Below are 24,098 nucleotides of genomic sequence, written 5' to 3'. Positions count from 1 at the left end.
AAATCAGAGTCAACAATGGTCAAAGAGGAGGAGCGTGGGCGGAGCTACAGACACCTAGCTACCTGTCAATCAGAGAGGCCACACCCCCTAATTCTGCAGAACTTTAATCCTTGAACTAATTTAAGAAGGTGAGTTCTAGAAACATTCATCATGAACAGAGACATTATTTCTACAGACCAGGTCTATGGAGACTGACTGACTGACTGGTGGAGCCTCTAGTGGACGGGAGAGGAACTGCAGTGGTTTCTCCAAAGATTCATTCTGGAGGGTCGCAGATCTATGAAACTTGTCATTCTGTCACTTATAGTCTGGACTATTGTAAACACAACTCAAATAATTTGTGGTTGCAGTTAATTCAGAATGTAGCTGCACAAGAACGAAGAAATAGATCATAATTTTGGTCTTAATAAAGAGTAAAAATAAAGGTACTGTGTTTTATTCTCCTAAAGAAGCGTGGACATAGTTAACAGAAGTGACAGTCTGAGTCTGAGGAGCATCAGATTAAAGTGGTCCAGTACCTGCTGCTGAGTCTGTGTCCTGTTAAAGTGTCAGTAAGTCACAAACTGAACCCGGACCGATCTGTCACCGTTCATCACGTCAGTGTTACTGTCAGAAAAATGACTCAAGTGCAAATTTAACAATGAGTAACGTTGGTCTGAGCTGAGAGCATCGTGTCCTCACATCAAACTCACTTTAATAGAGTTGAGATAAAAGACAAATATCTACAAATACTACAAATACTCTACTTAATACTTCATTCAATGTATTTATTTCTTTAGCTTCACTGTCTTCTTAAACCCTTGATATGTTTAAAGGAGAGAGGGTTTTTATTTTAAGGAAGAGACGTCTCACATTGTCTGATCTAAACAAGGACGCGTTGATTTTCCAGGACAGAATAAATCCTTCTTCTCTACGCTCGAAGAAACAGCTGATTAAAGTGGAGATAGAATGAAATCACAAGTAAAAATGTGAACATTTAGTGCCGCTCTGCTGAGTTCAGGGTCTGGAAATCATTGTGAGACGGTTTTGATTCTTCTTGACAACATAGAAATAAAATGAAATTGTCAGATTATAATGGATTAATCCTTCCTTCCTTCCTTCAGGGTCGAACTAGACATTTATAAAAAGATCGCATCAGATTGAGCACGACGCCAAATTCAGTCTTAGGTTTTTGTTTTATCCTAAACCAGAATAAAAATCTGTGTATCTGTGTGGAAAACAACGTGTCACAACGTTAACGGACACGTGTGGTCAGTATCTAACGGTGATGGTGTTACTAGCAAACAAGGGCAATGCTACTTGAAATGCTAATGGAGACACAAAAGGTACGAGATACTATTATCAAAATAAGGAAAAGCAAACAAAGGAAATGCTAATGAGGATGGTAAAGGCGAGGCTAGTGGTGATGGCCAAACTAACACCAAACATAGGTAAGGAAATAAAGACAGTGCTAATCTAGATGCTAATAGCTACGCTAAAGACGATGCAAATGGTGATTCTAACGGTGTTGCTAACGGCTAGCATGCCTATAGACCTCTAAATCTAAACCAGGTAGATTTCCAGTAACATTCTGCTCTAAGTGGGTGTTAGCAACCTTTAGCAGTGGTTAGCATCACAGCCTGAAGGTTGTGGGTTCTAAGCTGCTGGCGTCTGTCTATGTGGAGAGTTTCCTCTCACACTGAGAATAAATAAATCTGAAGAGTATTCCTGGAGTCTTATGAAGAAGATGATGTTATACTAGAGGAGAACAGAGAATAGAGTAGGAGCTGCAGAGAGAGAGAGAGGGAGAGAGAGAGAGAGAGAGAGAGAGAGAGAGAGAGAGAGAGAGAGAGAGAGAGAGAGAGAGTGGGAGAGAGTGGGAGAGAGAGGGAGAGAGAGAGAGAGAGAGGGAGAGAGAGAGAGAGAGAGAGAGAGTGGGAGACGAGATGAAAGTGAGTGAGAGAGACAAAGAGGAGAGATTTCAGTAATGAGCCGATGACTCAGAAAACTTCCAGTCACGACTGATGCTTCTCGCTCGTTGTTTCAGTCGGTTTCTTGTAAAGGTTGGTTCAGGTTATTTGTCCTCACACAACCTCCACCTCAAACACGAGAATCAACGACAACAACGTTCTCAAAGACTGACAGAGGTGACAGAACAATGACTTCTAACATTAAACTGTTAATCCAACATGTCCTCATAGTAACCAGTGTGAAGTCGTCTGGAAGCTACACCGACGTCCTCCATCCAGTTGTTCTGGAGTCTCTCTGATGGGAACTGATTCTGCTCCTGCAATGATCTTCTGGACCAATCAGATTGCATGGTGATGAACAGTAGCAGTAGTCATACAGGTCATCTGATTAGTTTAAATGTCTCTGATTGGTTGGAGGACTATCCAGGTGATGTAGAGGTGTTTCTGTCTCTGGATCATAAATAAATCCAGTTAAACCAGACTCTGATATGTCACTCTACATTTAAACCTTTAAAGAGTCAAACTTTAACTTTCTCCTCATGACAGAATCAGGTAACAGAGTTTAGTCTGATTTAATTATTGATCTGCTAACACCCACTTAGAGCAGAACATTGATGGAAATCTACCTGGTTTAGCTTCTGTCGCGTTCCGCTACCATGCTATCCCTTTAGCATCCTCATTAGCATCTGCTCCAGAGACTCTCTACGTCTTATGAAGTCTCTGTTTAAAGACACTTCTCATGATCTAGTTCAGCAGCAGAAGACGCCATGGTTGTGGACGACTGTTGAGAGCATGTTGTAATTTTATCAGAGCTGTGATGCAGCACTAAACAGGTTCAGAGCAACGAAGCACCAGAGGTTTGGTTCAGATGAGGAGAAGCCTACTATCAGTAGGTGTGTGGTAAACAGTGTTTTCATCGTCATTAACGTACCAGAACCAGTGTGATAATAAGTCCTGCAGAGACTCACGATGTTTCTCCACCATCATCTTTCAGATCTGAAGCTTTTCCTATAAACGGCTCCAGAGGCTGATTGTTGCTGCTGTAATAACTGGAAAATGCTCATTTTCATTATTGAGATTTGTCCCCAGGAAAACATAAAGCTCCAACCCACTGACGTACGCTCACATACGCTCTAACGCACCGCTTTCTGAGGCGTCCACCACCCTGAGGCTGCTCACTGATTCCACGCTTTGTTTCCTGAACGCTCCCTGCCGACCGGTATTTATTCCTCTGAGAGGACGCAGCCTCATCACCACATTACACTTCACCTCGGGCATTCGCCGAGCTGGAGCTGCACCAGTCGAGTGTGTAGTTTAAAGCCACTGCCGCAGTGCACACATACGCATTTAGAGGCCCAGGGTAGCCATTAAGAGTAATGGCCTCCGTCTACCGGTTGCCGTGGAGACGGAAAGGAGGAAAAAAGGCTTGGTTTAGTGGAGCTGATGAGGAGACTCACATCCGTCTCCTCCAAGGACGCGGAGTTGACATCGACTCACCTCAGGTTGTGAAATGTGGTTAGAGCCAGAGCTGCAGGTTACAGTGAAACTCTCACTTTATTTATTTCTTCTTCTTCTTTTCTGACCACGAATCCTTCAGGACAAACTACAGGAGGACGGAGCTCAGACTGGTTTAATACATCATCAGGTCTCAGACTAAAGTCTTTCTGTCTGCAGGGTCCACAGGTATTTTATTCAGTTTGAGCTTTTAGAAAAGGAAACCTAAAACTTAACAATTACATGTAGATTTATTCCACATTTAAATGAATGTTACTAAAACCGTCCTGGTTTAAAATGTCGTATCTGCTGCTGAACATGGTTGTTAGAAGTGTCTGAATTCTTTAAACAGAGGCTTTATAAGAGGGTCAACCAGAGCAGCAGCAGCGCTATGAACGAGCATCGCAACAGAAAAGATCCTCAGACGCTCCGACCTCGAACCAACCAGGCAGCTCTGTTAATCTTATGTTGGTTGGTGGTCAGAGCCTGAGAGTCGTTAGCTAACAGCTAGCATGTCCATCAGTGTGTTTCTGCTAGCATCATTATCACTGCGTGCTTTAGTTTCAGTTTATCTGCTGCTACGTTTAGTTTAACGGAGCAAAACTGAATCATTTCCACATGAACGTGGTATTTCCTCGTTAATTCAAAACTCAGACGACTCAAAGCAAACTACTCAACGTTTGGTATTTAGGCTGTATTAACAAATAAATTATTTCATTGTCGAAGGGTCCGACTGTACAATCTGTGTTTTAAATGAACCCTGATGTAAGATCTAAGATTAATGACTGAATGTTTCTTCCAAGTTCCTGCATCCTCTCATTACATCTACATCTAAAACATTCGTACACTTCTACTTTATTTCCTCCGTCCTCCTTCTGTCACGTCTGGACAATTCATTTAAAGTCATCTTTGATCCAGTGCAACCTTAAACCTCATTTCTAAAGACATTGTGAGGACCGGCTACAATGTCCTCACAACACTGCTGTTCCTTCAAAGATTGGTCCACACGACTACATAAAGACAAACACACACAAACACACACAAACACACACACACACGCACACACACACACACACACACACACACACACACACACACACACACACACACACACACACAGCTCTGGTGTGTGATAATGCGTTGATCGGTCCATTGAGCAGAATGAAAAGACTCGACAGCGTGGACTGAACGGAGCGCGCTCAGATCCTCCATGTTTTACACACCTGATAAGACACAAAAACACACACACACTACACACACACACTACACACAGACTGATAGAGTTGTTTTCACCTGACATCAGTCATCAAGTACGGTGTTCTTCTATCTGTGTGAGGACATTTTATATCTTGATAATCAGCTTCAGTCACCCAGTAAATAAATAAATAAATAAAAATAAAATCAGCTCAATCACACCTGTGTCCATCCATCTTTTAGTTCTTGTGTTCACACCTGGTACCACCCCAAAACCTATGATTAGAACCCACACCTCTAAGGAAGGCTGCAACCTGTCTGGAAGGAAGGAAGGAAGGAAGGAAGGAAGGAAGGAAGGAAGGAAGGAAGGAAGGAAGGAAGCCTCCATGGTCTCATTACTAATGAACAGACATCACTGATTCATGTGATCATTTCTACTAGTGTTTGAATGAAGGAGTTAAACTCCTCTTCCTCAGATCAGCCCTGTTGAGTAGGTGGTCTTTAATGTGACCCAGGAAATCCACAATGTTTGTTTTGATTCCAAACACCCAGTCAGCTCTAAGACCCTGATCAGACCTCACACCAACACCTGGTCTCACCTGTCCATCTACCTGGTCTTAATCTAAATGTGTCTCCACATGCGTCCCCAGCCAGCACTTGAGATCTGATCTCAGTTTGTGTGTCTGTAAATCAGCAGCGCCATCATGTGGTCAGTAGAATATTGTAGCAGCTGCTGTCTCTAATGGATCTCTACCTACCGCTGGATCAGAACCATCAACAGCTGCTGGTTGACTTGGAGACATGATCCAGATGTTGGAACAAGATGGAAAGACTCTCACATGTTAACATCTGATTGATTCATGAGACAAAGACTCAGATTAGACCTGAACCCTGGAAGCTTCATCCTCAGAGGAAATAAACATCTCTGATGATAATGAAATAAAGACACCAGGAGTTATTGAGGGAATAATCAACATCAATAATTAACCACATCTATGAACCAACAAAACATCTACAGTGGCCCCGTGGTGGTGAGGACTGTGCTGTATCATGTCGTGGGTCGTCCACAGCTCATTAAACGTTTTAACAGAATGGAAGTTTTGCATTTTGAGTTCTTTTATTGTGAAAGAACATCGAGTTCAGGGCACAGGGACAAAAATAATACAAAAATACCTGAAATAATTCTGCTTGGGTGATGGAAGATTTTTTAATCACAGTGAACCAGCTGTCCTTTCTGTGGAGCTCTTGGCCATGAAAAATCCATTAGTGCTGTCGAGATACACGAGTCTGTTCAATAACCAGCAACAAAAGAATATATAAATACCACATATAAATACCATCCTCGACTAGAGCCGAATCTCTGAGAATCAGAGTTTATGTAACACGGAGTAAAAGAGTCAAGGACCACTGAGTCGTGTCCAGGGTTCATTACAAAGTCAGCCAGGGCAGTTTATTGAATTAATAAAAAAAGGTCTAAATCTGCTCCCAAACATGGACCAGTTTACTTTGAGTGTCCTGAGTTTTGTTGGTTCATGACAGTCAGGAGTAATGGCTGCCACCAAAGACAGTCAGCGTAATGGGATGATGTGGAAATGGTTCGGTTTTGATGTGGAACAAACCTGAAGTATTAAAACTAAAAGTAGCAGGAGATAAACCTGAAACTAAAGTATGTAGTGACTGGAAATGAGCTTGAACTCACACAGTATTTTGTCGTAGACAGTTGTTGTAGATCTGATGTCCAGGAAACACGGCTGTCCTATCAGAGCTGTTTGTTTTCAAAGGTTTAGTTCACACCCACACATGACACCAAGTCTCAGCATCTGTCTTAGTCTGTTTTATGCCGGGAATCAATATTTTAGGTTCCAACTGAACCTGTTTCTGCAACTACTCAATAAACTGCCGTGAAGTTTACAGACATGCATCGTTCCCAGAGGATGAACTTCATGAACTGTTTCACCTTCATGGTACTCTGACATCTGGGGTTCAGGGTGAAATGTGTGTGTCCAGTCTGGGCCAATCAGATCATCACCCCGTGATGAAATCCAGATAGAGAGTTCTTCTGAGAAGAACTGAGTTTAGCTACGTCAGGCTACGTTTAAAGCTTAAATCTTAAGTTAGCTTCCATGGTGTTGAGTCTGGTTTAATTATTGATCTGCTAAAGGATGCTAACACCCACTTACAGTGAAACGTTACTGGGAATCGACCTGGTTTAGTTTTAGAGGTCTACATGAGCCGATACACTGCAGGAAAGCAGAGCTGACATGCTAGCCATTAGCATCTCCATTAGCATCTGTTCTAGAGAGTTCTTGTTGGGTTCTTGACTGAGACACAACGACACCCGACCACTCTGACCACCGACCAACGATCAGACTAAATCCTAAATCCTGACGCCGTCGTCTGGTCGGAGGATCTGCTGTCTCTGTCCTGATTTGTCCAGACTAACGAGCAGCAGACTTTACCTGCCTTATTTTCCAGCGGCAGCTCATATGACAGTTTGTGAAAATGATGAAAACAACACTGAACCATTTACAGGCTTCACACAACGACGATACAACGACATTGAAGATTGTGCCTTCAGTTTGGTGACAGAAAGCAAAAAAAGACCTAAGTTCAAACTTTTTGTTGAAATCTTCATTGCAAACATTATTCAGTGGCAGTGCTACTTTACTCCATTAAAACTAAAATTAATTAAAATCGTGAGTTGCTCAGCCTTGGCTGTAAAAGTTAACTTCTGGTTCCACTGAACGCTGTGGACTCATTCACAACGCAAAGAATTCAACAGCCAAGGTTTCTTCTTCAGCTACTTATAATATCCTATTCAACTTGACTGGGCGAAGATGGAAAACAATAAGAAGAGACATAATGTGGTTTCTCAGAATGACACAGGAGAGGTCAGGCCTTCGGTTTTATTAAATCAGAGCTCGGTAAATGTTTCAGGCGAACTGAGAAAGGATGAAAGAATAGAGAATAAAAATGAAGAGCAGGAAAAGAGAGGAGAGGAGGCAGGACTCACTTTTTCCTGGTGTCGTATCGCCCCGTGGTTCCCAGACTCTGTGGAGGTGAAACAGAGGAGAACATGATCAGTGTTTATGCAGGATTATGATGCAGAGACACATGTTAGACCAGCTCTGCTCAGGAAAACACATTAACGCCAGGAACAGAAGCTAATTCACACACTGACACATGAGGACGCCACTAAAACTCTAAACTGAGCGGCTCATGTCGGAGCTGATAAAAGTTCAACAACAGGAATCAGAGAGGACGTCTGAGCTGTCTGAGCCCGCGGGATGAATGTCAATAGAAGACATTAACTTTTATTCAACAGTAAAAGTCGCTGCGGTTCCTCATTTGTCCACTAGGGGATGCAATGTTTTAGAGTTGTTGACAATGACGCATTAACACAAATTCCTTTAAACAGCACAAATATTAACACATTGTCATCATGACCGTGGCCTGATCAGTGGTGTGGAGATCAAGAAGCAGTCGGTGCAGCAGTAACGCTGTGGAAAGAAAACTGAATCAAAAAACTCCCAGAAGAAGAAGAAATCAGAAATGAATGGAATGAATAAATAAACGACAGCTTCAGCTTTGAAGCTGAGCGTCTGTGTAAAGTATAAAGACGGACCACGATGGACAAACTGCAGCAGAACAAGAATCAAACGTTCAGCAGTGATAGCAGCATGAAATAAAACAAGGAGAGAAAAGTTTCTCCTCAGTAAGAAACTACAACACATGAAGGAAACATCTTCTGTGAAACTCAACCCATAGTCTGTATATAAACATGGACAACACGTCTCCTCTTCCTCTCATTGGTCAAACTGACTCGATGTTCCCGGGGATACGGGCGGCGCCATCTTGTGAGTTTGGATCCAGAGTCTGATCAGTACGGTCTGAGGGCGGAGCCACGTGGAGCCGTGATATTGATGCCCCGCCCACACTTCCTCCAGACTCACTCATGTTTTAGTTTAATTAATACTACGCGCTGCTCTACCTCCACCTGGTACAAGGACATGATGGATTAGACACTGGACTCATTTTTAACTTTTTCTTTTTTTACAACTCTCACAGTCTCACGCCATGATGTCACATCCTGTTTCTATAGCGTCAAATAACTAAAACGAAACTTATCCAAACAATTGACACTTGAACATTCATCAACATTATATTAACTACCTAAAATGACAGAAACCATCCCTTAAAAATTATTTGATGTGTATTTTAGTGTTTTAGTTTGGTCCAAGTCCCACCCATTAACATGGAGGGGGTGGAGCTTATGACCAATACTGCAGCCAGCCACCAGGGGGAGCTCTACTTGCTCTACCTTTGAGGATCTGATCCTCCGTCCATCTTTATACAGACTGTGAACTCAACAAGTCCAGTTTGTTTCGTCTTATTTTATTTCTGACCTGTATGACTGAGAACCTTCACAGAGCTTCAACAGATTTAGTTTTAGATTAAATGTAAATGTGTTATGGTCTGAATAAGGATAAAGTTCTCTTGAATCTTGAATAAACTTTGAAAAAGCCTACGAGACTTGTTGATACGTACGTCACCATATCCGTCTTCGTGTTGAACGTCTCTAATAAAACCTCCAACCTTCTCTCTAACCTACTCTTAATGAAGCTGTTTAAATATCAGCAGCTCCTCCTGAAGAAGAAGTAAAGAGTTGTGTTTGCTCAACCATGTGAAGCATGAGCTCTGGATGGGGGGAGTGGGGGTTGGAGGGGCAAATGGGAGGGGTGCGTTTGATTTCAATGGAGAGGTTGGCTGGGTTTGAGGAGCATGGGGGTGGAAATATTCTGTTGCCTTGACAACCGGAGAGGACGCTGTGAGGGGGAAATTGGTATCTGTACATGAGTCTCTGTGGACTCCTCCACCATCATCACAGGGACGCTGGAAGGCCTGAGGACGAGGAGGCAGCAGTTAATCCTCCACATCAGCTCTGGCTCCTCAGTCTGAATATTTTCTCCTCCAATAGCGTTTTATCAAAGAAGGTAAAAAAAAAATAATCTGTGCATGTTTGGTCCATGTTGTCAGATCTCAGCCTGACGTGAAACATTCAGCATTAGACTCCAGCTTGGAGGAGTTTTAGCCCATTCCTCAGAACAGAACCACTTCAGTTCTGAGATGTTGGTGGGTTTCCTCACATCAACTGCTTGCTTCAGGTCCTTCCACAACATTTCTATTGGATTAAGGTCAGGACTTTGACTTGGCCGTTCCTAAACATTCATCTTGTTCTTCTTTAACCGTTCTTTTGTAGAACCACTTGTGTTCTTGGGCTCGTTGTCTTGCTGCATGACCCAGTTTCTCTTCACATTCAGCTCATGGACAGATGTCCTGACATTTTCTTTTAGAGTTCACTGGTAGAATTCAGAATTCATTGGTCCATCAATGATGACAAGCCGTCCTGGTCCAGATGCAGCAGAACAGGCCCAAACCAGGACATTAGCACCCCCATGTTTGATGGAGGGATGAGGTTCTGATGCTGGAATGATCCAGTGTTGTTTCATCTCATTTAAACCAAACTATTCTACTTTGGTCTCATCTATCCACTAAACATTGTCCCAATAGTCTTCTGTGTTGTCCACATGATGTTGATCAAACTGCAGACGGGCAGAAAATGAGCATGAGTTTTATTTTAGAGCAGATCCAGAGTTCATCTGTGTTGGCAGCTCGCTGCCTCTGATCTCAGAGAAGGATTCATGCGGCTGAGGCAGGAGGAAGGTGGTTTTATCACTGTTTCTGAATGTGATGAGCGCAGCAGCAGGACGTTCTCTGGTGAAGACGGATACTTTGCCTCCCGTCGGCCTTAAAATGAGATAATCACTCAACCCGCGGAGACAAATCTGTTGACAGCCAGCAGCTACAGCACAACAACAGGAAGCAGCATCAGCTTCGAGGTAACAACAACCAGAGTCACACCATCACGGCTCTGGTGTGTTTACACGGACCCGAGTGGGTTTCTGAAACGTCCCTTCTAATGTAAACAACATATCCCCGCTCTTAATAAAACCTCGTTTGGTTTTGTTTACTCAATTTGACCAACGCTCCCTGATCACACATTGAGGAGAGGAACAAGTTGATCAGAGCTTTTCAAACGTCACATTAACATCCGTCCTCATCAGTCTGATCACAGCGTTAAGCACCTGTGTTCACACCTGGTATCTGATGGTGTCAGTAACTTCGTCTTCAGCTGGTGGAGATCGACTGATTTTACAACTTGTTTTTTTAGTTTATTATCAACGTCGAAGGAAAATGAGTGGATTTTGAAGAATTGCTGAACTTGTACATTTAGAGTATGTTACTGTAAACTTACTGTATTTTGATTCACAGTGATCTCATGTATTACTGTAAACGAAATGTCCTCTAGAAACACAACAAGTTCAGTTTGTCTTTGCTTCATCTTGATTTGTTTTTGGGACAAACACGTGGAAAACAAAACCAGGAGACGACTCTTCTTCACGCCGAGGGCTGAAGGTCGTAACGTGATCAAGTTCCTTTTAGATTTCTTCCCTGACGGGGTTTGACACCGACACAGCTGATCTGCCTCGTCTTCTTTTGTGAATGAGCGAAACGAGTCGCTGGCTTCCTGAATCAACCGGACATCAAACCAGCCGCCAACTGGCCTCGTCTCTTTTTATTTCTGTCTCCGTTAGTCACTGGCTTATTCATCTCTGCCTCGCTCCCACTCCATCTGTCTGCAGAAGCCTCAGCGTTCTTCTTCCTCTGAATCAATGAACGTTTCAGGAATGTTTGAATCCACATATCAGATCCTTCAGAGGCCAAACACCTTGATGACTGAACATGGTGTGGAATCCAAGAGGCTGAAATGTATTACTAGTTTAGCTAAATGCTAAACGCTAATCCATTCTCCACTCTACTGACTACACAGTAAAAGGTCAGAGGTCAGTAACTTCATGTAACTCGTAAAGTACTTGGATGAGACTTCTTTAACTTCATCGTTCCCTGACAAGGAAAGACGTAGAGAGAGAACATTTCCTCATAGTTTTTATCATCAGATATTAGTTTCTTCTTGGTTGTTGATGAATCATCTTTAACGTGTCCAGGCAGCTGAGCTGAAAGTGAACTTTCCATTTATAACAATGATCCCTGAGAATATAATTCATTCATGGGACTCACTGATTCATAATAATAACAGTTATTATTATTATTTCAGGAGAAACATTTTCTGGGAGTCTGATGGACGGACTAATACGGACTTTTAAAGCTCTGAAGACTGAAGACTTCCAGTAAGTGCAGATATTCTGATATTCAGAGGGACTGAGTCTTGTTTCAGAGCTGGAGCGTTCTGGTTCTGAGGAGTTCATGTTCCCGTGCTCGTTTCTGAGCCTCACAACAAAGAGTCTCTCGTCTCCGCTGACCTGGCGCTGAATCCGGCCTTCATCGCCGCCACCGCCGTCTCACTTCCTCTCCCTTCACTCTGCTGGTATTTCTGTGAATGTCAAGACGTCCACGGAGCTCGTGTTCAGACGCTTTGAGACGACGTCGACGCTTTAATGTCAGAGTGTGGATTCAATAAATACCACCAGGCCGGACCAAACCTAACGAACCTTCACCGTTAGACTGTCCTCACTTCATCTTCACTATTAAAAGTCAGTTTTAATTTTATAATAATAATATATCCATCCTTCTTCACCCAACACACATGAACTGTAGCTTCTTACTCTCCTGTCCAGCCACCCTACATAGACGCTGTTCAAAGTTCATGACCATAGTTGAGGGTTGGTATCACCAAAGAGTCGTAGCCAGACTCTAAGAATATGAGTCTTCAAACATTCTTCTTCTTCTTCTTCTGTTTTAATGGTGGTTGGCTCGCGTCAAAGAAGGAGAAACACCAGAAGAAAATGAACTAGAAGAAGAGGAACCAGAAAAGGAAGAACCAGAAGAACAAGAAGAAGAACCAGTATGACAAATTAGGATTTTACTCCTGTTTTTAAACCATCAACCAATAAGAACATGGAGAGTGTAGTAAAGTGAAGCTCTGTAATGAAGGTGATGAATCTATAAATGTTTAGACACCAGAGAGTAAACTGAAATAACTTCTGTTCCATTAATGCTCTACAATCAGGCTTCACCACTGCATCGCTGATCTGAACTAATATAACCTTCACCACCACACACAGCCTGACCGCAGACAGCTGAGCCCCCCCCGACCCCTCCCACCCCCCTCCTGCCTCGCCACTTCACCTTGCTAATTTGAACAAGGCTTTTATTCTGAGATCGTTCAGAGGCTGCACTGTGGCCGGCCTGTTGGCCTCTCCCCGGGTTAATTAGCGCAGCAATGCCAGCATTCATGGCCGGGCGGCGAGCCTGCAGACGGGGGGAGGCTGAGCCGTCCCTGCTGGCACCTCTGAGCGCTGCCTGGCTGGAGGGCTGGCTCGCCCACTGGGTGACTGACAGGATGACTGGCGTAGGCATCGACTGGATACGGCACAGATAAACGCCTGCTGGACGGTACCGAGGAGTGATGAAGACACCTTCAGACTAGAACGACTCAAAGCCACCTTCATTCCTAAAACCCTCTGATAGACTTTTTAAATCCTTCATCCTCTGGTGATAAATCTTAGATCCAGATCAGGACAGAAGCTCCAACTCGGGCAGCATCAGGATTGAGGACAGAGAAGAGCTGGACTAAAGACTAAAGATGGAGGAGACACCACAAACCTCTGGAACCAACGACAGTGTTAGTTTAAAAATGTTTAAAAACTGAAATATTGCTGCATTTGAACTGATTCAGGAAATCAGCAGCTACCCAACGGTATACTGATGCTCTGGTCGTCCATATCTCGGCTAACATTGGCCAAAAGAACGTTAGATTAGACCAGCTAACACTGGCCTAAACCAACCATGGGTTAGGCTTAGCTCGCAGAGAAGACACACAGACAAACCTTTTGTCTTTTGTCTCAATATCTCATCAAATCCAAAAACAACTGACGACAAATGTAACTGATCTAGTTTTATTATCTTCTGTCCTTTAGAGTCTATCCACATGATTCTACATCAACTATCAACCACATGGTGACTTGACTGATAGAATCTGAGCCTTGTTCCTCAATGTCATACGTGGTTATTTCCCTCCCTCTAGTGGTCTAATGGTGGTACTACAGATAATAAACACAATACAGTCATCTTATAGTGAAAGTTAGCTTAGCATTGATATGTAGCATGCCTTGGTGACTGGTTTCCCTGGGGAGTTACATGTGTGAACAACATGGAGGAAATCTGAATCTTCTTCTGGATTGTATAATGATCCCAATGGTAGAATGTGATGATGTCCAGGATAAATAAAATGTCCAAAGGTTGAATTGTGTGTACGTTGCCTCCTGTAGTGGAATCAGTAGGATTTTGTAGCCAGATTCACTTTCAAGAGGTAAAAACCCAACGTGGAACACTTTGGGTTCTTTGGTTCTCCACATGTCCAGATGGAGAGTGGGCCTGGTTCTATTGTTACTAGAACCTTTGTGGTATTTCTCTAAACTCTTGGTCCAGTTCTAGTCAAGGGGTTGCTGAATGAGTTTATATCGATGAGGTTATTCAGGACGGATCAGGACATCAGGTTTACGACAAAAGACACTAAAGATCAACAAGTGGAGAAAATTAAAGCAACATTTCACAAAAACCTGCTGCGTCAACAGAAGTGTTTGAACTTTTATAGCCACTAAATTATGAATTTGACAGAAAACTTTGTTTCTGTGGAGCGTCGTGTTCTTAAAAACGTTTTTATAGCTATTCAGCAGCGATAACAACATCTAGCTCTGTCGTGTGTTAAAAGTCAATATTCAACAATGCCACATTTAGTCTAGTCTTACTGGAAGAACATTTTTTTCTTTTGAACGAACACATAAAAAAACAATAACATGAAAATGTCATCTCGGCTTTTGGGAACTGCTGACGGCCGCTGTTTATTATCTTTGACATTTCATGGCGAATAAAAACCGACTGATTGACTAAAACACAGAGTTTTAAGCTCTGCTCTCGTTCACCGGCTGCACACTTCATTTGTTCTCTGCAGGATTTCTTCCAGCTTCAGTCTGCAGCAGTAAAACATCAGGAAACGTAAAGCTGCTGCAGCATTTGTTTATGCAGTCTTCTCATATCATGCAGACACACACTCTGGAGGTGTGGGGTGGCGGCGGCGGTGGTGGAGGTGGAGGTGGAGGCACCAGTCATCTGCTCTGAGCTGTTGTTTTTTTAAGGGATTACGCTTAATAGGATGGCAGGCTGAATTTATGGAGCTAATATTTCATGGTGGGTGATTCATGGAGGATTTGGTGCAGAGAAGCAGCTTAATGGATGTTTCAGAAAGACTCGCTTGACTCGTGGCCTGATGTGATTAGCCCCGCGGGAGCACGGCTGCTTAATGCACCACTGTGGAAGTGTTTGTGTACAAGGATGGCGAGCGGGGCCTGAGAAAAATGTACCGAGTAAACAGGAGGCGAACACAAACCCCTCCTTCACTGGGACTCCATGCATGGGACATGTAGAGTGACGGTAAACATCACCTCATCTGTCACGACTAAACACACCAGCACCACCAGAAGACCAGCTAGCATTTATACAGAAATATATTTATATATTATCTTTATCGCAACAAGTCACAGAATAAAACCGTCCAATGTCCCGTCTTTAATATTTCTGGTAATTGTCTCCAAGCAGTTAGACTGGATGCTGCTACGGATGTCCTGATTTCATTCACTCATTCATCTTCTGTAGCCTCTTGTCCTGTGAAGGGTCATGGGGGTCTGGAGCCTATCCCAGCTGTCATTGGTCTAGAGGGGGGGTCCACCCTGGACAGGTCTCCAGTCTATCCCAGCTGTCATTGGTCTAGAGGGGGGGTCCACCCTGGACAGGTCTCCAGTCTATCCCGGCTGTCATTGGTCTAGAGGGGGGGTCCACCCTGGACAGGTCTCCAGTCTATCCCGGCTGTCACTGGTCCGGAGGGGGGGTCCACCCTGGACAGGTCTCCAGTCTATCCCGGCTGTCACTGGTCCGGAGGGGGGGTCCACCCTGGACAGGTCTCCAGTCTATCCAGGCTGTCACTGGTCCGGAGGGGGGGTCCACCCTGGACAGGTCTCCAGTCTATCCCGGCTGTCACTGGTCCGGAGGGGGGGTCCACCCTGGACAGGTCTCCAGCCTATCCCGGCTGTCACTGGTCCGGAGGGGGGGGTCCACCCTGGACAGGTCTCCAGTCTATCCCGGCTGTCATTGGTCTAGAGGGGGGGGTCCACCCTGGACAGGTCTCCAGTCTACCCCGGCTGTCATTGGTCTAGAGGGGGGGGTCCACCCTGGACAGGTCTCCAGTCTACCCCGGCTGTCACTGGTCCGGAGGGGGGGGTCCACCCTGGACAGGTCTCCAGTCTATCCCGGCTGTCACTGGTCCGGAGGGGGGGGTCCACCCTGGACAGGTCTCCAGTCTATCCCGGCTGTCATTGGTCCGGAGGGGGGGTCCACCCTGGACAGGTCTCCAGTCTATCCCGGCTGTCACTGGTCCGGAGGGGGGGTCCACCCTGGACAGGTCTCCAGTCTATCCCGGCTGTCACTGGTCCGGAGGGGGGGTCCACCCTGGACAGGTCTCCAGTCTATCCCGGCTGTCACTGGTCCGGAGGGGGGGTCCACCCTGGACAGGTCTCCAGTCTATCCCGGCTGTCATTGGTCCGGAGGGGGGGTCCACCCTGGACAGGTCTCCAGTCTATCCCGGCTGTCATTGGTCCGGAGGGGGGGTCCACCCTGGACAGGTCTCCAGTCTATCCCGGCTGTCATTGGTCCGGAGGGGGGGTCCACCCTGGACAGGTCTCCAGTCTATCACAGGGCTAACACAGAGAGACACTCACACCTACGGCCAATTTAGAATCACCAATGAACCTAACCAGCATGTCTTTGGACGGTGGGAGGAAGCTGGAGAACCTGGAGAGAACCCACACAGACACAGGGAGAACATGCAGACTACACACAGAAAGGAACCAGTCGACCTGGATTAGAACCTAGAACCTTCTCCCGTCTCCCTCTAGTTTCACATCCTTCCACCTCTGAGACAGACGATCGTCTCAGGCTCCAGCCAATCAGCGCCCACCTCACCTCCAACAATCATCCAGGAACTTACCAACTGAACGATACCTGAGTCTCATTACGTCGTTAGAAACACTTCTGACTGAATCTGACCTTAAAATGAATTCTCCAGAATGAGGCAGTCGTCTGAGCTGCTGTCGCTGCTGGAGGTTTGATTCTGGTTCAGTCGTCTCGTCTCGTCTCTTTATTCATTTCAGCTCGTTTGTTTCAGATTTCTTCTGCTTCTTAGTTTTTATGCTACAGGGAAAAATTATTCACTACGAACACATTTCAGATTCTGTTTTCTTTCCTCTGCTGCACCGACTGCTTCATGGCTGATCGGGTCGAGGTCAGGGATCGTCTTTCAGCTCATTTTTTTGTTCTGATCTCGTCTTCTTTTAGACGCTGTCTTCAGTCTTCAATCAGATTTATGTGTCCTGACATACAACTACACGACTCAACAACGGATCCAGCCTCAGATCTCAGACATCAGATGACGTGTATGACTACTGTTACACATTAAGCCCCGCCCCTAAACGATCTTCGCTGGAGCAGAACCAGTTCCTAACGGAGAGACTCCAGATAAAGTTTTGTGGATGAGGGAGGTTGCTGTTGACGTCCAGGCTAGGGAACACAACGATTCCCAGGAAGGAGTCATTTTTCTGAGTCGACTCACGGATGTTTATTCTGAGCTGAAGACATCTGAAGAGCTCTGGGAGATCACGAGAATCATTCTCTGACTGATTCATTCATTAAGAGAGAAGATAAGCTGATAATAATAAACCTGATAGCTGGCTGGCTGTTTCTCAGCCGGTGGCAGAGATGAGAGGAATGTCTGAAATCTATGGAAATGAAAGCTGTTGACTGAAGCAGGAGGACGAGCAGGGTCACGGTGTCTATTAAAGAGACTGACAGACACCTCTTCAGTCCAGGAGAACTGCTTCACACTCTCAGATGAATCATCACAGCATCTATGAGCACCAGCAGCATCGGGGGGGTCCGTCCACTCCGTCTGTATCTCCCTCCGGCGGTGAAACGCTGGCTCACAGGAAGCCTGATTAAATTGTCACAGCTCTTCTCAAACTTTCCACTCCAGATTTAAAAGCCTTAAGCTCCACTCACAGAGTTATTTATTCACAATGCCAGGACCGGGAAACAGCAGGAGAGTCTGCAGAGGAGGCCAGATCACCCCCTGCTGGCTTCCTGGTCGGATAGGAGGTTTGAAACTAGCGTGGAAGCTCATTTATTGCAGCTAATCCATGAAAAACAAGGAAATAAAGTGAAAATCGTGGGTTTTTAGAATAGTTTTTGATGTTTCATTTGAACTTTGTCAACAGAAATCTGCTGAGACTCAGTGAGATGAGCAGGAAATATCTGCAGACCATCGTCTGATCAGTAGTTTCCCAGAAAGCAGGTGGAGGACTTTGGTTTCAGGTGAGGAGGACAGTCCCCAGAGGGACGGGGTGGGTTGCTGTAGTGATGCATAATGCAGCTCTCCTCCTCCTCCTCCTCCTCCTCCTCCTCCTCCAGGCTCGCTGCTGTACACCACCTGCTGCGCTCAAACTTTCCACCAAAAAACCCGAAGGCAGCGGTGATGAGGTTTTTACGACGGCGAGGTTTTTTACGACCCGGAGGATTTTCCATCGGCTGAAGAGGAAGGAGATGTTTGCGTCTCCGTGCCGTCGGCCGGCTGCCTGCGTTGCCTGGAAATCATTTATTTACTGAAAGTGACGGAGTGAGAGGACGACGGCTCTGAAAAACTGAACAACTGAAAACTATAAGAAACAATGAGACGATTAAAGCTAATAAACTAACTTTGTGTTTCAGACTAAGACGTGACGCTAACAGACAGACCTTTCTGACTCTGGCTCTACAACAACTCAACATTATTTACTTCACTAGTGTACCTAATGAACTGGCATGTCAGTGTATATGGAAGCTCCACTATGACGAGTCAATCAGCTGTTAGTCGTGTAGCTAGGAGCTAAATGAGGCTAAAGTAAAGTCCTCTAAGCTGAGGACAGGAGGAAGACACACACGTAGGACACATGTGGACATGTCAAACTCCTGGAGACGTAGAGTTTCTATGTTCCTGGAGGCAGTGAAGGCAGCGTAGATGCTGAAGAGGACACAACACAGACTATTATAAGTGATCACAAACCATCAGCTGCCTCAGACGTGACATTCAGACACACAAATACTCTGAAACCCACTCAGACGTCACATGCATCAGCGCTGCCCACAACACAGCTTCAGCTCTGACTCCACGCTGACAAATCACACCTTCATACACCAGAGACAGGAAGTGACCATCAGACGGCCAGTGGGCGGGGACAAGTAGGACTGATCTGGACCAATGGGAGCCACTGATCCAGTTGATTGACATACTGGACATATTTAAGTGAGGGTTACCTAGGCAACCAGAGCCTGGGACGTCCACTAGAGTCCAAGAGTCCTCTGCGATGACATGGACGACCAGAGAAATGGTTTAGATGTGGACGGGAGTTTATGCAACGTTAGCTGGTTTGGGTTTGAGTTAGCTGCTTTAGGCTAATTGTAGCTGGTTAAGGCTAATATTAGCTGGTTAAGGCTAATGTTAGCTGGTTAAGGCTCATGTTAGCTGGTTAAGGCTCATGTTAGCTGATTTGGGCTCATGTTAGCTGATTTGGGCTAATGTTAGCTGATTTGGGCTAATGTTAGCTGGTTAAGGCTCGTGTTAGCTGATTTGGGCTAATGTTAGCTGATTTGGGCTCGTGTTAGCTGGTTAAGGCTCGTGTTAGCTGGTTAAGGCTCATGTTAGCTGATTTGGGCTAATGTTAGCTGATTTGGGCTAATGTTAGCTGGTTAAGGCTAATATTAGCTGGTTAAGGCTAATGTTAGCTGGTTAAGGCTAATGTTAGCTGGTTAAGGCTAATGCTAGCTGGTTCGGGCTAATGTTAGCTGGTTAAGGCTAATGTTAGCTGGTTAGGGCTAATGTTAGCTGGTTAGGGCTAATGTTAGCTGGTTCGGGCTAATGTTAGCTGGTTAAGGCTAATGTTAGCTGGTTCGGGCTAACATTGAACATAGAATGGATCAGAAAATGATCCTTTAAGAGTTAATTACATGTAATCGTCTAGACTCTAAACTCTAAAGTCTCCTTAGACGAGTTTTAATCAATATTTAATGAATCAAAGACACAAATAACATGAGACATATGTGGGAATCGTTTCCTGGCTGGTGATCGCTCTTTGTTTAAGGAACCTAGCAGGTGAAACAACAAGAGAATGAAGCAGATCTGTAGCTGAGAGTCAACCCGTGTCATATTGGCTTCTATAATGAGGAGATGCTGCAGTGGTGCTACATGCTATCGTAGTATTCCCCCTCAGAATAAACACAGTTACTCTGTGAAGCTGTGAGTTTGTGAAAAGCTTCTAATTTGAGTCGGTCTGTGAATCCATGTGTAGGCCGACAGGCTGGACGGCCGGCCGGCTGTGAGTCACTGCAACATGAGTGTGTAACTGGAGAGGTTCAACAGGGCCGGGTTAGAAAAGAGGTAACCAGCGAGGGTCAGTCCAGCTCAGAGAGAAATACACAACACAACCTGAGTCACAGCCACTACAGAACAAATATCTGACCCTGTAAACCAACAGGAGAATAAACTCAGTAGAAACCAGGACGGACACGTTTCACTGCAGATGTTTCACAATAAAATACCTGACAATAATCATCCAACGTCCTCCAACTAAGGAACTTAGCTGGGTCCTAAAACCAGATCCACCATGATGACAGCGGCTTGGAGCACCAGTAGCTTCATCCATACACTAGATGTATGTATATGAGGGTTACCTAGGCAACCAGAGTCCATGTCAGATACAAAGACATGGACGACCATGAGTGAACTGGTTTATATGTGGATGGGAGTTAATGCAACATGAGCTGGTTTGGGCTATTGTTGTTTAGGGTTATATTAGCTGGTTAGGCTAATGTTAGCTGGTTTAAGCTAACTTGTTTTAGGCTGGTTAGGCTAATGTTAGCTGGTTTAAGCTAACTTGTTTTAGGCTGGTTAGGCTAGTGTTAGCAGGTTTAAGCTAACTTGTTTTAGGCTGGTTAGGCTAATGTTAGCAGGTTTAGATTAGCGCTACCACCAGATCCACCATGCTGACAGCAGCTTGGACCATCAGATGAACCCAGATGGAGCGGCGTTGACGTCGTTCTCAGTATTTAGTTTTCAAATAGAAGAAGAGTTAGCTCTGACACCTCCTCCCTAGACGCCTCAGATCCAGTATCGTCCCTTTAGTTTCACATCTTTCCACTAAGGATCTTTGTTGGCCTTCAGTGAACAACACTTAGAGGCTCAAACAGTTTCCTCAAAAACTAAAATGGCGTTGTCTGATATAAATTCCAAACAAATAACTTAATAAATATATTATAAATAAATATAAGAGGACAGACTCACGTGGATGTTGCGGAGCTTCTTCCTTCCTCTCTCCAGGCGGCTCAGCAGCCTCAGGTGTCGCTGCTCTCCGGCCGCCGGCTGCAGCAGTCGGTCGTCCACCGAAACCGTCTTCCTCAAAGACGCCCGCTCCACGGTCCACGCCGGTGAAGCTCCGCCCAGATCAGCCAGGGGGAGCCTCCTCACACTTCCACCATATCCTCCACCTCCTGCTGCTGCTGCTGCTGCTGGTGATGATGATGATGATGATGCACTCCCCCCAGACCCAGGAGATGGATCAGGTGACCAGAAGTCGCGCTGCACCGAACCTGGTGGACAGAAACCAGAGACACCATGCCGTTACTGTACACCACTCACCTCCACCAACACCTACAGTTTGAATATCTGAAGGAAAGTGTTTATTTATGTCTGTACAGAATATTCTTCATATTAACTCAGATATAAAAGATGAGCAGCAGGTCGGCCTGAACGCATCGTTTGGTCCTGATCTCCGTCTAGTTGTGATGTTTCTGTGCTGGTTTCACGTTTCCATTCATGCAGAGTGTGTCAGGATCACCTGAGCTGCTGCATTAAAACTTGATGAGGAAGCTCCCTGGATGTGTTTGGATGGAAGTCTGAAGGTTCTTCTTCAACTGAATCCAACAACAAGTCACTTTTATTTGTCTAAATATGATCTAATTTAAATAATCCAACAAGTTCTCACTGTTTTAAAGTTGTTCTGCAAAGATTCACTTTATTTTAGATTATTATTCACAATCATGTCCTCATAGTTAGACGAGATATACAGCGATGTGGATGAAGAGCAGAGTTCATGCTTGTGGGCGGAATCTGACTTTATATTTAAACATTTAAACTGGAAATTACTAGCGAGCACCAGAGGCTAGAAGAGGGAAATAAAATCTACTTAATCCGGTTTAATGAGTAAAAACGAAGCTGATAAATTAGATTCATTCATCAGAAAGAGCTTGAGTGTTTTTTTTTCTTTAGTGTATTAAGTTTTAATTTGGACAGCTGGGATAGGCTGCAGCCCCCCGCGACCCTTCACAGGAACAAGCCGTTACAGAAGATGAATGAATGACTGAAGTTTTAATTTGTTATAAGATTACCCAGCAGACAGCAGGGAGAGCCAGCGAGCTCTGTAAATCAGCAGCGCCATCATGTGGTCAGTAGAATATTGTAGCAGCTGCTGTCTCTAATGGATCTCTACCTACCGCTGGATCAGAACCATCAACAGCTGCTGGTTGACTTGGAGACATGATCCAGATGTTGGAACCAGATGGAAAGACTCTCACATGTTAAGATCTGATTGATTTATGGTGGCAGATATTTTAGAGAAGGAAGGAAGGACTAATGACTAAAACCTATGTCAGAAGTGGGATTCAAACCCACGCCTCAAGGAGAGACTGCGACCTAAACACAGCGCCTTGGACCGCTCGGCCATCCTGACACCTGAAGGAGGGAGGGAGGAAGGAAGGATAGAAGGATGGAAGGAAGCTTCCATGGTCTCATTACTAATGAACAGACGTCACTGATTCATGTGATCATTTCTACTAGTGGTTGAATGAAGGAGTTAAACTCCTCTTCCTCAGATCAGCCCTGTTGAGTAGGTGGTCTTTAATGTGACCCAGGACTCACTGTGTGTTCACACTACCAAAGGAAGGAGGTCACATGTGTCCCAGACCACCTCCACATGTGGACTGACACCAGATCAGTGTTCACACCTGGACTCTAGAGACCAGATCAGTGTTCACACCTGGACCTGTTTAACCTGGACTCTAGAGACCAGACCAGTGTTCACACCTGGACCTGTTTAACCTGGACTCTAGAGACCAGATCAGTGTTCACACCTGGACCTGTTTAACCTGGACACTAGAGACCAGATCAGTGAGTCAGAGGAGACCTTCAGGCCTAAGTATCAGTAAAACAGTAGATCAGATGTTCTCCATCAGAGCCTGAAGGACACATCAGGTCTGGATTTAATCTGCCGTCATCAAGGTAGACCAAGTTATATCTGAAAAAAGAAGAGTTTCAATCCAGGTCCACTGTTCTGGATATAAACCTGAATAATACTGAAGCAACACATTAAGAAATTAAATTTATTCATAAAAGTCATTTATTCCTTGTTTTCTTAAGAGCGAGCATCTAGGATAATTTTTGAGACATAAATCATATCTGATGAGGACATATGGAAGCTGTGTTTTTCTTTTTGTGAAACAATAGTTGCTCTGATGAATTTCCCCTTCTTTAGTTAAACCGTTTCTTCTGCATTTAATCAGTTAATAATGTTCAGCTGACACAGCTGGAGTCATGGCTCCCTCTGCTGGACAGAATCAAGGTTTGTTTATGCAGCAGGAAACAAAAGATGCTTGTTAGGAAATCAGTCAGAGGATGAAACTGTAAACCAGTTATAGACACAACAAGACGAGTGTTGAAGCTGCTTCACTCGAGAACAAGAGGATTTAAGAAACTTGAAATAACTTTTATTAGGATTATTAAATCAGATTTATGTTTGTAAAGATAAATAATCTAGTCACGGGCTGCTCCGGTCATTATTCCTCCTCAATAGTTTCATCTGTGAGCTTGATAACAGACGATCACATGACTCAAGAACCAGAAGAACCAGTCCGTGTAGTTTCTGGTGTTTCAAGTTCGGTTTCAGACTAAAGTAAAAAAGATTAGATTAGATAGAAGAAGAGGAAGAAGAAGCAGAATAAGTAGTTTTCATCATCTTTTCTGTCTAAACGGAGCATGGACAAGACTCTGGAACAATATACAGATGTAAGTTTAGACTTTCTGACTCGAGGTATCTGGTCTGGAGAAGAACCAGGTTTATTTAGAGCTGAACACAATGATCCATGGACCAGAGAGACCTGGACCACTGGTCACCATGGAGACTACTTCATGGACCAGAGAGACCTGGACCAGAGAGACCTGGACCAGTGGTCACCATGGAGACTACTTCA

The 24,098-nt window shown here is 44.6% G+C and overlaps 2 protein-coding genes across 2 annotated transcripts in view; one reads left to right on the top strand and one right to left on the bottom strand.

Annotated features, from left to right (window-relative positions):
* Positions 1-24,098, top strand: part of LOC311504239 (microfibril-associated glycoprotein 4-like) — a gene marked incomplete at its 5' end in the record, with an annotated part of 417,732 nt that overhangs the window by 276,718 nt on the left and 116,916 nt on the right. The gene's annotated exons all lie outside the window — the stretch shown is intronic.
* ankfn1a (ankyrin repeat and fibronectin type III domain containing 1a) overlaps positions 1-24,098 on the bottom strand; it is a 74,569-nt gene that overhangs the window by 43,702 nt on the left and 6,769 nt on the right. Inside the window, exons 4-5 of the mRNA XM_084567521.1 lie at positions 21,139-21,443; positions 7,651-7,688 (exon numbers count right to left, since the gene is read on the bottom strand). Of these exons, the coding sequence (XP_084423647.1) occupies positions 7,651-7,688; positions 21,139-21,443 (343 nt within the window). The remainder of the gene's footprint in view (positions 1-7,650; positions 7,689-21,138; positions 21,444-24,098) is intronic.

The sequence above is a fragment of the Chelon labrosus genome (genome assembly GCF_963514085.1).
Source record: "Chelon labrosus genome assembly, chromosome: 19".
Classification (NCBI taxonomy): Eukaryota; Metazoa; Chordata; class Actinopteri; order Mugiliformes; family Mugilidae; genus Chelon; species Chelon labrosus.
This window is presented reverse-complemented; position numbering and strand designations above follow the sequence as displayed.